Raw genomic sequence first — 13,463 nt, forward strand, 5'->3', positions numbered from 1 at the left:
TACTAATGCGAAAATGAAAACTATACTAAACTAAAGAAAACATAGGATAGAGATCCTAAAATAGAAAAAAGGGCATATTAGGGCTATACGGATTCGAACCGTAGACCTTCTCGGTAAAACAGATCAAACGGATTATTATCGAAATGATTTGAACTGTTTCAAAGACCCAACATGCATTTTTTTGCATTGGGCTCTTTCATAAACTGATTTAAAGATCAGTTAGTCCACCATAGTTTTTCTTTACGGAAAGATAATGAGATGGCTCCCTGTGCTCTGATTGATTTTTTGTATTATGATCTATCTAGGAGCAATACCAAAGTGTTTCAAAGGAGGATTACCTTGACTTAGGTCTGCCTCTGGTCTAAATTAAATCAACCTAAGTGAAATGGAGTCTCTATCGTTCCACTGCAAGAGTTAACTATGAGACTTCATACACCTTAAAGTTCATAGAACGAAAAGAAGTTTTTTGGAGGCCCTTATCCTCATTACGCCTAGCATTTAGTGGGCTGGATATTTACCTTATCAACTAGCAAATCCATAAGGGTTCTATTTGATTAGGCACCTGAATTGGCACCTGAATCGGACTGAACCGACTGTTTGTCAGGCTACTGTTCTCCTATTCTCTCGAATCTATGAAGTAAGACATTGATTTTGCAATAAGATCGATTATGTTCATTGCATAATAAGCTCCTTTGAAAAGCATTGGCGCACGTGTAAACGAGTTGCTCTACCGAACTGAGCTATAGCCCTTATCAGAGATATCTTAACATATAGAGAATTTCTTGTCAAGATGAATATTTTCTAATGCCAGAGGATATCCCTTTGATCTGTATCTGTTTAGTATTTAGTTTAGTATTTAGTATATAACAGACCAATAACAGAGCGGTATTGCTTAGAAAAGGATTCAATATATAATCGATCGAAGTAATGGGTCTTCCTTTGTGGTGATAAATTGCCTACTTAACTCAGTGGTTAGAGTATTGCTTTCATACGGCGGGAGTCATTGGTTCAAATCCAATAGTAGGTAAGTAGGTAGAAAAATTACTAGATAGCATTGGACTTACTTCGCTTCGCTATCTAATAACTTTTTCTACCCCTCTTCCCTTTTTCTTTGTATCAACTATAAACCACTGGATTGTCTTCAATTGGATGGGGGAATCCAATTGACAGCCTCGATTCGTATCCTAGCTCGTCTGAGAGCGAGCTTCGCTTCAACCAAATCTTTCGTACCCTCAGCTTTACTCAAGTTAGCTTCGGCTATTTCAAGTGCCTTTTGAGCTTCTTCCGGATCAATATCACTACCCAGTTCCGCATCATTTCCTAAAATGATGATCTCATTATTAACTATTCTCGCAAAACCGCTCCACAGAACCGCCGTTAACCATTGGTCGTTGAGGAGGCGTATTCTCAAAGGACCCATATCTACTGCTGTGTTAATAGGGGCGTGGTTTGGTAATACGCCAATTTGGCCACTATTCGTGGATAAAATGATTTCTTTCACTTCACAATCCCAAATAATTCGCTTAGGAGTCAGTACATAAAGATTTAATTTCATTTCTGCGATTTGTTCTCCTCTTCTAAGGTTATAGCTTTCGTGCTAGCTTCATCGATGTTACCCACCAAATAAAAAGCCTGTTCAGGTAGGCCGTCTAATTCTCCGGAAAGGATTAGTTGAAATCCCCTAATAGTTTCCGCAAGAGCAACATACTTTCCTGGAGAACCAGTAAAAACTTCTGCCACAAAGAACGGTTGTGATAAGAAACGCTCAATTTTTCTTGCTCTTGCTACAGTTAAACGATCCTCTTCCGATAATTCATCCAAGCCAAGAATTGCGATAATGTCCTGAAGTTCTTTGTAACGTTGTAAAGTTTCCTTAACTCTTTGCGCAGTTTCATAATGTTCGTTGCCAACGATCCGAGGCTGTAACATAGTTGATGTTGAATCTAAAGGATCTACTGCTGGATAAATACCCTTGGAAGCTAATCCTCTGGAAAGTACGGTAGTAGCATCCAAATGTGCAAATGTTGTGGCAGGGGCAGGGTCGGTCAAATCGTCCGCAGGTACATAAACTGCTTGAATCGAAGTTATAGATCCCTTTTTAGTAGAAGCAATTCTTTCTTGCAAAGAACCCATTTCTGTACTAAGAGTAGGTTGATAACCCACTGCGGAGGGCATTCTCCCTAATAAAGCGGATACCTCTGATCCTGCTTGAACAAAACGAAAGATATTATCGATAAATAAAAGCACGTCTTGCTTATTAACATCTCGGAAATATTCTGCCATAGTTAGGGCAGTTAAACCAACTCTCATACGAGCTCCCGGTGGTTCATTCATTTGGCCATAGACTAGAGCTACCTTTGATTCTTCAATATTTTTTTCATTAATTACTCCGGATTCCTTCATTTCCATATAAAGATCATTTCCTTCACGAGTCCGTTCCCCTACTCCACCGAATACGGATACGCCCCCATGAGCTTTAGCAATGTTATTGATTAATTCCATGATCAGTACTGTTTTACCTACTCCAGCCCCCCCAAATAGTCCTATTTTTCCTCCACGTCGATAAGGAGCTAAAAGATCGACGACCTTAATACCTGTTTCAAAGATGGATAATTTCGTATCTAACTCGATAAAGGCAGGCGCAGATCTATGAATAGGGAACGTTGCACTACTATCTACAGGACCCAAATTGTCAACAGGCTCCCCAAGAACGTTGAAAATTCGTCCGAGAGTAGCTCCACCGACCGGAACACTGAGAGGAGCTCCCGTGTCAATCACTTCCATTCCTCTCATCAACCCGTCCGTAGCACTCATAGCTACAGCTCTAACTCGATTATTTCCTAATAATTGTTGTACCTCACAAGTCACATTAATTTGCTTATCGGCAGTGTCTCTACTCTGGACTACTAAAGCGTTATAAATATAAGGTAACTTGCCCGGGGGAAAAGTGACATCCAGCACGGGTCCAATAATTTGATCGATACGACCTGTACTTTTTTCTTCACTTGTGGAAACCCCGGGACGAGAAGTAGTAGGATTGGTTCTCATAATTATCACATAATTAAAAAAAAGGAATTTGTCGAAATTTTTCTTTTTTTATTGTTGAATAATGCCAAATCAAATCAAAAAAAATCCAAAAGTAAAAAGGAAATGAATTAGTTAATTCAATAAGAGAGAAAAGGGGACCAGGACTTGATTTCGTTGCCCAAGCGAATCCCATTCAATCGTTTACTCATGGAATGAGTCCGTTGGAAAGTTCAATCAATCTTTTTTTCATATACATTTTGCCTTTTGTGGAGGATCTGTGCCTACTCTACTTTCCTATCTAGGACTTCGATATACAAAATATATACTACTGTGAAGCATAGATTGCTGTCAACAAAGAATTTTATTAGTATTTAGTTAGGTATTTGCATTCCAAATAAGAAAAGAGACCTATTAAGAACTTGTAAAATAAGGATTAGGGATTAATTTGGGTTGCGCTATACCTATCAAAGAGTATACAATAATGATGGATTTGGTAAATCAAATCCATGGTTTAATAACGAACCGTGTTAACTTACCATAACAACAACTCAATTCCTATCGAATTCCTATAGTGGAATTCCTATAGGATAGAACATACACAGGGTGTACGCATTATATATGAATGAAACATATTCATTAACCTAAGCATGCCCTCAATTTTCTTTAATGAGTTGATATTATATTAATTGAATATCCTTTTTGTTTTACGAGATTTTTGCTAAAGTTTCATTTACGCCTAATTAACATCGAGTAGACCCTGTTATTGTGAGAATTCTTAATTCAAGAGTTGTAGGGAGGGACTTATGTCACCACAAACAGAAACTAAAGCAGGTGTTGGATTTCAAGCTGGTGTTAAAGATTATAAATTGACTTACTACACCCCAGAGTATGAAACTAAGGATACTGATATCTTGGCAGCATTCCGAGTAAGTCCTCAGCCTGGGGTTCCGCCCGAAGAAGCAGGGGCTGCAGTAGCTGCCGAATCTTCTACTGGTACATGGACAACTGTTTGGACTGATGGACTTACCAGTCTTGATCGTTACAAAGGACGATGCTATCACATCGAGCCTGTTGCTGGGGAAGACAGCCAATGGATCTGTTATGTAGCTTATCCATTAGACCTATTTGAGGAGGGTTCCGTTACTAACATGTTTACTTCCATTGTGGGTAACGTATTTGGGTTCAAAGCCCTACGTGCTCTACGTTTGGAGGATCTACGAATTCCCCCTACTTATTCAAAAACTTTCCAAGGCCCGCCTCATGGTATCCAAGTTGAAAGAGATAAGTTGAACAAGTATGGCCGTCCTTTATTGGGATGTACTATTAAACCAAAATTGGGATTATCCGCAAAAAATTATGGTAGAGCGTGTTATGAGTGTCTACGTGGTGGACTTGATTTTACCAAAGATGATGAAAACGTAAACTCACAACCATTTATGCGCTGGAGAGACCGTTTTGTCTTTTGTGCCGAAGCTATTTATAAATCACAGGCCGAAACCGGTGAAATCAAGGGGCATTACTTGAATGCGACTGCGGGTACATGTGAAGAAATGATTAAGAGAGCTGTATTTGCGAGAGAATTAGGGGTTCCTATTGTAATGCATGACTACTTAACCGGGGGATTCACCGCAAATACTACTTTGGCTCACTATTGCCGCGACAATGGCTTACTTCTTCACATTCACCGTGCAATGCATGCAGTTATTGATAGACAGAAAAATCATGGTATGCATTTCCGTGTATTAGCTAAAGCATTGCGTATGTCTGGGGGAGATCATATCCACTCCGGTACAGTAGTAGGTAAGTTAGAAGGGGAACGCGAAATGACTTTAGGTTTTGTTGATTTATTGCGCGATGATTTTATTGAAAAAGATCGTGCTCGCGGTATCTTTTTCACTCAGGACTGGGTATCCATGCCAGGTGTTATACCGGTAGCTTCAGGTGGTATTCATGTTTGGCATATGCCAGCTCTGACCGAAATCTTTGGGGACGATTCTGTATTACAATTTGGTGGAGGAACTTTAGGACATCCTTGGGGGAATGCACCTGGTGCAGCAGCTAATCGAGTGGCTTTAGAAGCTTGTGTACAAGCTCGTAACGAAGGGCGTGATCTTGCTCGCGAAGGTAATGAAATTATCCGAGCAGCTTGCAAATGGAGTCCTGAACTAGCCGCAGCTTGTGAAGTATGGAAGGCGATCAAATTCGAGTTCGAGCCGGTAGATACTATCGATAAGAAGGTCTAAAAAAAAATAAACGAAATAAAAAGAGAAAAAAATAAGTTATGAAATGCAGTAATTCTTCTTTATTCTTCTAATTGATTGCAATTAAACTCGGCTCAATCTTTTTTTTTATAAAAAAGATTGAGCCGAATAAAAATAGATCATGATATGATCATGAGACTTGACAAATCGAGATTCGTCTATTCTATATATCTAGAATATATATATATATTAAGGTATAATACAATAAAGAAATAAAAAGAAAATAATAAAATATAGTAGTATCATATGATAATGGAATCAAATACGCAGTATTTACAGAAAAAAGTCTTCGTTTATTGGGAAAGAATCAATATACTTTTAATGTCGAATCGGGATTCACTAAGACAGAAATAAAGCATTGGTTCAAACTCTTCTTTGGATTAAGGTGGTAGCTGTGAATAGCCATCGACTACCTGGAAAAGGTAGAAGAATAGGACCTATTCTGGGCCGTACAATGCATTACAGACGTATGATCATTACCCTTCAACCGGGTTATTCTATTCCACTTCTAGATAGAGAAAAAAACTAAAGGAGAATGAATGAAAAAAGACATAGTTTGGAAGTTAGACCTTTTTATAAGACTCTCTTTCAATTTCAAAAAAGAGGACGTTTGAAACTTTTAACAGGCGTAATCGTGAGTCAACATGCTAGAACTAGATAAGGAAGTTTTCTATAACCTTAATAAAAAGGATAAAAAGGTAGTTTTAGTTTATGACTCCGATCAAGAGCGAGAAATCCTTGATTTGGGATTGGACATAGAACCTGGACCCATCGGAGAGACGTTGAAAGGAGCGTATCCTGATGGTAAGAATTATACTTTCGTGGAAATACAGCGCTATAGACTTCAGTGTGGTAGAGTAGACGTTTTGTTCCTAATTTTTCTGGACCAAACCTCCGCTCCGACCCAACGATACAATGAATTTTTTCTGTTCATATTCATAAATAAAAAAGATTAGGAATCGCAATGCTACTATATGCGTCCAGAGCAGTATTTTGAATACTATTCTTCTATAATCCATTATTGCGCGGGGTCTTACTAACAGGACTTCGCGGCACAGGACGGGTCTTCGTCGAAAAGCTAACACCACCCGGCATTTTCATACCCTTTCTTTGGGTGGTATATCGCCTTTAAAAGTCTAAGAGGGTAGTAGGGGGGATCTTAAGAGGGTAGTAGGGGATCTTAAGAGGGTAGTAGGGGATCTATAGTAGGTAAGATAATTTGCCCTTTGATTTTGATTGAATATACTATTTTTCTGCCTTTACCACGCATTATTGTATGCGCTTCTAGAGAAGTATGTATGCAGGAAGTAAATTCTAGTCGCTTTCTTTTGAATCCAATTTCAAATTAGATTAGAAAGATAGAAAGGCCATGAGGATGGGAAAATAAAAAAAATCTTTTTAATTAGTTCTCCTTTTTTGGAATTTTCTTATTATCCTTATCATTTTTTTTACAGAATATTTTGCAAACTAAAAAAATACAATAGTCAATATTCCTTATAATAGATATACTTAATTATATCATAAGAATCTTAAGATATTTTTCGACTAGATAGAAATAGTAAATTTGAATTGAGACACCTATTCCATGACGGATTTAAACTTACCTTCTATTTTCGTGCCTTTAGTAGGCTTAGTATTTCCGGCAATTGCAATGACTTCTTTATTTCTTTATGTGCAAAAAAAAAAGATTGTCTAGTATTTTTTAGTGTAAGTAATATAATATGGTAGGGTATGTGACTTTTTCTACACACACTTTCTACACACAAATGAAAAACGGCTATGGATGCAGATATAGGCTACGAGCATAAATGCATGAATATGCAGAGCTTGGTATAGCGAGTTTTTTTTTATTTATTTTAATTGAATCAACGAATATTTTTTGAATAGAAAGTCAATGTATCTAACCTATTATTTCACAGGAGTACTAGTTGCTGAAGGCGATTTCAGAATCAAAAAAAGTAAAGGCAAAATTATTTAGCTTATTCTCTCAATTTCAATCGACCGCTGCTGGATTTAGTATATCTAATATGAATTGGCGATCAGAACACATATGGGTAGAACTTCTAAAAGGTTCTCGAAAAAGGAGTAATTTTTTCTGGGCCTGTATTCTTTTTCTAGGTTCACTAGGATTCTTATTGGTTGGGACTTCCAGTTATCTTGGTAAGAATATTATATCTATACTTCCATCTCAAGAAATTCTTTTTTTTCCGCAGGGGGTCGTGATGTCTTTCTACGGAATCGCAGGCCTATTCATTAGCTCCTACCTGTGGTGTACTATTTTGTGGAATGTAGGTAGTGGTTATGACCGATTCGATAGAAAAGAGGGAATAGTTTGCATTTTTCGTTGGGGATTCCCTGGAATAAAACGTCGCGTCTTCCTTCGATTCCTTATGCGGGATATCCAATCAATTAGAATTCAGGTTAAAGAGGGTCTTTATCCTCGTCGTATTCTTTATATGGAAATCCGGGGCCAGGGGATCATTCCCTTGACTCGTACTGATGATAAGTTTTTTACTCCACGAGAAATTGAACAAAAAGCTGCCGAATTGGCCTATTTCTTGCGCGTACCAATTGAAGTATTTTGAGGTATCTTTTTTGAACTGAATTGAATGAAGAAAAGATAAATTGGAAGAAGAAAAGTTTTCTCAACATGGGGAGGAAGTCCCTTCGAAATTGGATTTGTTATTGTAAGGGGATTTTTAAGTATTTATCTAAAGGAAGGAACAAACGAGGATAAGATAAAATTATTTTAAATTTTTTTTGTCGAAGTTAGATATATTGCATACTATTCTTCTCTTCCATTTTCACCCGAAAGGGCTTTTTTTATTCTATTTCACTATTTCATTCCATCTAGATCTAAGAAAGAACCCAATGCACTGAAATTCCACTAATATACAAAAAAGAAGAATAGATACAGGGTATCAAACCTATAGAGTTTTTGCTTCAAAGAAATAGAAATATCATGAAATAGAAATATCATCATATAGAGTCAGGGAATGGAATAGAGTCAGCGAATGAAGCATATTCATTAACAACTCCATTTACAGATCAAAAATGAAAAAAAAGAAAGCATTGCCTTCTTTACTATATCTTGTATTTATCGTACTTTTGCCTTGGGGGGTCTCTTCCTCATTTAACAAATGTCTGGAACTTTGGATTAAGAATTGGTGGAATACCAGGCAATCCGAAACTCTCTTAACTGATATTCAAGAGAAAAGGATTCTAGAAAGATTCATAGAATTAGAAGAACTTTCTCTCTTGGACGAGATGATAAAAGGGAAACTAAAGACACATGTACAAAAACCTCCTACAGGAATACACAAGGAAATAATACAATGGGTCAAAATAAATAATGAGGATCATCTCCATATCATTTTGCATTTCTCGACAAATATAATCTGTTTGGCTATTCTAAGTGGTTCTTTTTTTCTGGGTAAAGAGGAACTTGTCATTTTGAATTCTTGGGTTCAGGAATTCTTCTATAATTTAAATGACTCAATAAAAGCTTTTTTTATTCTTTTAGTTACTGATTTTTTTGTTGGATTTCACTCCACCCGTGGTTGGGAACTAGTAATTCGTTGGGTCTATAACGATTTTGGATGGGCTCCTAATGAGCTTATTTTCACTATTTTTGTTTGTAGTTTTCCAGTAATTCTAGATACATGTTTGAAATTTTGGGTCTTTTTTTGTTTAAACCGTCTATCTCCTTCGCTTGTAGTCATTTATCATTCAATTAGTGAAGCATAAATTCATTTGATCTCCCGATATTAATATTAATCAAATTAGCATCTTTCTTTAGAAAGAAAGCCCTTTTCCATTTTACCAAAATTCTTTCTATTTATACCTGCTTTAAGGTATTCATCATTGCAGTACAACTGTTGCAGTAGAATGCCAACAAATTCGTGTATAGGGAACTAGATTAGCTTAGCTACCTATCTAATTTATTGTAGAAATTCTGGGATCTGTGATTGGACATGGAAAATAGAAATACTTTTTCTTGGGTAAAGGAACAGATAACTCGATCGATTTCTGTATCGATCATGATATACGTAATAACTCGGACATCTATTTCAAATGCATATCCCATTTTTGCGCAGCAGGGTTATGAAAACCCACGAGAAGCAACTGGGCGAATTGTATGTGCCAATTGCCATTTAGCTAGCAAGCCCGTCGATATTGAAGTTCCCCAAGCTGTGCTTCCCGATACTGTATTTGAAGCAGTTCTTCGAATTCCTTATGATATGCAATTGAAACAAGTTCTTGCTAATGGAAAAAAGGGAGGGTTGAATGTAGGTGCTGTTCTTATTTTGCCCGAGGGATTTGAATTAGCGCCGCCCGACCGTATTTCCCCTGAGTTAAAAGAAAAGATAGGAAATCTTGCTTTTCAGAGTTATCGTCCCGATAAAAAAAATATTCTTGTGATAGGCCCTGTTCCCGGTAAGAAATATAGTGAAATTGTCTTTCCCATTCTTTCCCCTGATCCTGCTACGAAGAAAGATGCTCATTTCTTAAAATATCCTATATATGTAGGGGGAAACCGAGGAAGAGGACAGATCTATCCTGATGGTAGCAAGAGTAACAATACAGTCTATAATGCTACGTCAACAGGTATAGTAAGAAAAATACTACGTAAAGAAAAAGGGGGGTATGAAATATCCATAGTTGATGCATCAGATGGACGCCAAGTGATTGATATTATACCTCCCGGACCAGAACTTCTTGTTTCAGAGGGGGAATCCATCAAGATTGATCAACCATTAACAAGCAATCCTAATGTGGGAGGTTTTGGTCAGGGGGACGCAGAAATCGTGCTTCAGGATCCATTACGTGTCCAAGGCCTTTTGTTCTTCTTCGCATCCGTTATTTTGGCACAAGTTTTTTTGGTTCTCAAAAAGAAACAGTTTGAAAAGGTTCAATTGTACGAAATGAATTTCTAGGTCCCGGAATTTCTTACCATCAAGTTGGTAAAAAGCCTCGATTTATTGGCAATTGCTAGAATTATCTATGATCTTTTTTGGAAATCCTTTTTTTGTTTAGACTTTTTTTTGTTTACGAGATGTCTGGAATTCCTTATTTATATCTCATGCAAAAGAAGAGAATCCAAGGCAAAGGCGAGAACAATAAAATTTAAATTTCTTTCGAGGGATTGCAGGTCTTCTTAATCGTCTATTCGGCACAAGAAAAAGGCTTTTTCTTGTGCCGATTCTTCTTGTATCAAAATAAGAATCCTTTTTCTTCCTAATTCGTCAAAGATTACTTTACTATTTCTTCTTTATTCGGGTCTGTCTCTTGGGCCTCTTTTTCTTTTGCTTAGGTTTAGCCGAGGTAGTGGACAAACAGAGGGGAAGAAAATATGGCGGGGGACAAATTTCTTGTGATTGTAAGCAAATAGAATTGCTTGGCTTGTTTAATTAAGTTTAACTTCAAACTTACAGAAATTTTGCAAAAAAAAGTAAACTCTTCCATTGAAGGTTTTTTTTTTATTTTTAGGCTAGTTGAATAGTTTTGATTAAGGTTTTATTAGTTTATTACTCGAAACTAAATCAAGGATTTTCAGGATACTTCCTTTGTGGAATAAGATATTGGATCCTCGAGTGATCTCTTTTTCTTGTTGCTTCATAAGAGTGAATCGAATAGATTCAATTCGCGTTATAAGAGTAAAAATTCCGCGGGTCCTTTCCGCTCTAATCAGATAAAGGGGGTAAGGACCCGCTAAGCTCCTACTTTTTCATGTTTACAATCTGGTCCCTCCGATTACTATAGAGATGAACCCAATCCAGAATATGAACCATAAAAGAAAACACCTACTAAACCAATCACAGGAATACCAGCTACAGTACCTATCAGCCAAAGAGGAATTCTTCCAGTAGTATCGGCCATTTCCCCTACTTTCCTCCACATTTTATCAATTGGTCATGCTAGAGACAAAAACAGTCATGGGTAGTTATAAGGATGGTATCTTTCCAAATGGGATAAGAGAATTCTTATTAGTCTCTTTCTTTCTCTCAATTGAAGAAGTAATTGGAAAATAAAACAGCAAGTACAAAAATGAGTAATAAACCCCAGTATAGACTGGTACGATTCAATTCAACATTTTGTTCATTCGGGTTTGATTGTGTCATAGTTCTATAGTTGGAATTTGGTTTATCGTTGGATGAACTGCATTGCTGATATTGATCCCAAGAAAAAAACAGTAGGTACAGCTAGTCCGTGAATAGCCAGCCATCGCACTGTAAAAATAGGATAGGTTCGATCTATGGTCATTGAGGGCCTCCTAAAAGGATCTACTAAATTCATCGAGTTGTTCTAAAGAATCAAAACGGTCGGTTATTAACGGAATTCCTTGTCGGCTTTCCGTGAAATATTCGTTTGGCCTAGGACTTCCAAACACGTCATAAGCTAAACCCGTACTGACAAATAACCAACCCGCAATGAATAGGGAAGGTATAGTAATGCTATGAATAACCCAGTATCGAATACTGGTAATAATATCAGCAAAAGAACGTTCTCCCGTGCTTCCAGACATGCTGAACTCCCAAAATTTTTGTACATTCAAAAAAGGAATTGATTCCGTAAAAGATGGGATCAACCAGTAAATAGAAAATTACTGATATTTCATCCTTGTGAGATTGTCAATTTTGTACCAAAGGTGTATTTTGAGTATACCGAATTAGTATAGCTATCCTTCCTATGGCACAGCAATCTGGTTTTGCCTGGTTCCGAAACATAATTACTTTTTTTTGTCTATAGGTAAGCTATATGTTATTCAAGGCGTCAATAGAAAACCCCTTTTTTGTAGGTTCTATTTATTTTCCTTGGCTTCGGAATAATAGAGTAATTCGGAATAGCAGCCAAAATCTTGGGAAAATCTAAGTTAATGATCAATAGGTTTGGATAAATAATTTAGGAAGGATATTCTCATACTGACACAATACAAGGACAAGTATATATATGTGAAATTTATCCTTTCATAATTCGTAATTAATCCTTGTCTTGTTTGTTGGATTAGGTCTAACTTTCTTGACCAAACTGCGAGCGTGGAACTTTACGAGATGAAATAGGGAAAGACAGAAGATAGAATAGAACTTAAAAGGATAATTGAAGTGACTCGTCTTCGAATCTACTTTGGTTGGAGTTCGAAAAAGGAATAAAAATAAAGTAAATTCAAGGAAGAGCTTTCTTTTTTTTTTAACAGACCCTCGGGAGGTCGTGGAATGCTTTTCTTCTCCTCTTATTCCATATAGAATACAATCAGTTAAAATTAAAATAAGAAGGAATAGGGGAATATTCGATCGTTCAGTCCAAAAAGAGGGTCCTATTGAAAAAGAAATTATCCAAAATAGAAAGAAGTTTTTTTTTCAAATTCAATTGTTTATTTATCTCTTATTCCGAAATTTCCCTGAAAATCCAATTTCATTTTTTCATTCAATGGGGTTATATGATCTAGTTCTTAATATTATTACTTTACTCAATTGAAAAATTCCATAACAAATCTCTTGATTCGAAATTAGGGACTCATGTATCATCTGATGAATCCACTTTCTTTTACACTTCTGTATCTCACTCTATCTTGTTTTTTAGTATTATCTAAAATAACTGATGAATTATGAATTTTCCATAACTTAGGTAAATGCTTTACCAACATATGTAGTGTAGTAAAAAAAAATAAATGGAATTTAACTCTTTCATGCTTACTTTAACTAGTTATTTCGGTTTTCTACTGGCTGCTTTAACTATAACCCCAGCTCTATTTATTGGCTTGAACAAGATACGTCTTATTTGAATTGACTGAATAATAATAATTCAGAAAAGCAAAATCTTTCTTTGGGATTCCTGATATTCTACGACTCTTTTCCAGACTAATTAGGAATTCTTTTCTTGGTCATTGAGATTCGTGGATAATTTAGAGTACTATTTAGGGATAGATCGTACCTCTTTTTTTATCCCCCCGAACAAATCGAAATGATTGAAGTTTTTCTATTTGGAATCGTCTTAGGCCTAATTCCTATTACTTTAGCGGGATTATTCGTGACTGCGTATTTGCAATACAGGCGTGGGGATCAGTTGGATCTTTGATTGAGTCATTTTTTTTTTTTTATTGACCTCCTCTCTGGTCTGGAGGAGGTCAAATTGGAGTTACAATTCAATTTTGTTAAATTATTTTACTCTGCTTCG

General features: G+C 36.5%; 2 protein-coding genes across 2 annotated transcripts; one reads left to right on the top strand and one right to left on the bottom strand.

Annotated features, from left to right (window-relative positions):
- Positions 1 to 1,459: 1,459 nt before the first annotated feature.
- Positions 1,460 to 3,671, bottom strand: LOC123423859 (ATP synthase subunit beta, chloroplastic). The gene has a single exon (XM_045107906.1). It carries the CDS (start codon positions 3,046 to 3,048, stop codon positions 1,552 to 1,554), a length of 1,497 nt encoding a protein of 498 aa, XP_044963841.1. The 5' UTR covers positions 3,049 to 3,671; the 3' UTR covers positions 1,460 to 1,551.
- Positions 3,672 to 3,760: 89 nt separating this feature from the next.
- LOC123423860 (ribulose bisphosphate carboxylase large chain) lies at positions 3,761 to 5,374 on the top strand. Its single transcript, XM_045107907.1, has one exon. It carries the CDS (start codon positions 3,831 to 3,833, stop codon positions 5,268 to 5,270), a length of 1,440 nt encoding a protein of 479 aa, XP_044963842.1. The 5' UTR covers positions 3,761 to 3,830; the 3' UTR covers positions 5,271 to 5,374.
- Positions 5,375 to 13,463: the final 8,089 nt, after the last annotated feature.

This window comes from Hordeum vulgare, unplaced genomic scaffold (genome assembly GCF_904849725.1).
Source record: "Hordeum vulgare subsp. vulgare unplaced genomic scaffold, MorexV3_pseudomolecules_assembly, whole genome shotgun sequence".
Classification (NCBI taxonomy): Eukaryota; Viridiplantae; Streptophyta; class Magnoliopsida; order Poales; family Poaceae; genus Hordeum; species Hordeum vulgare.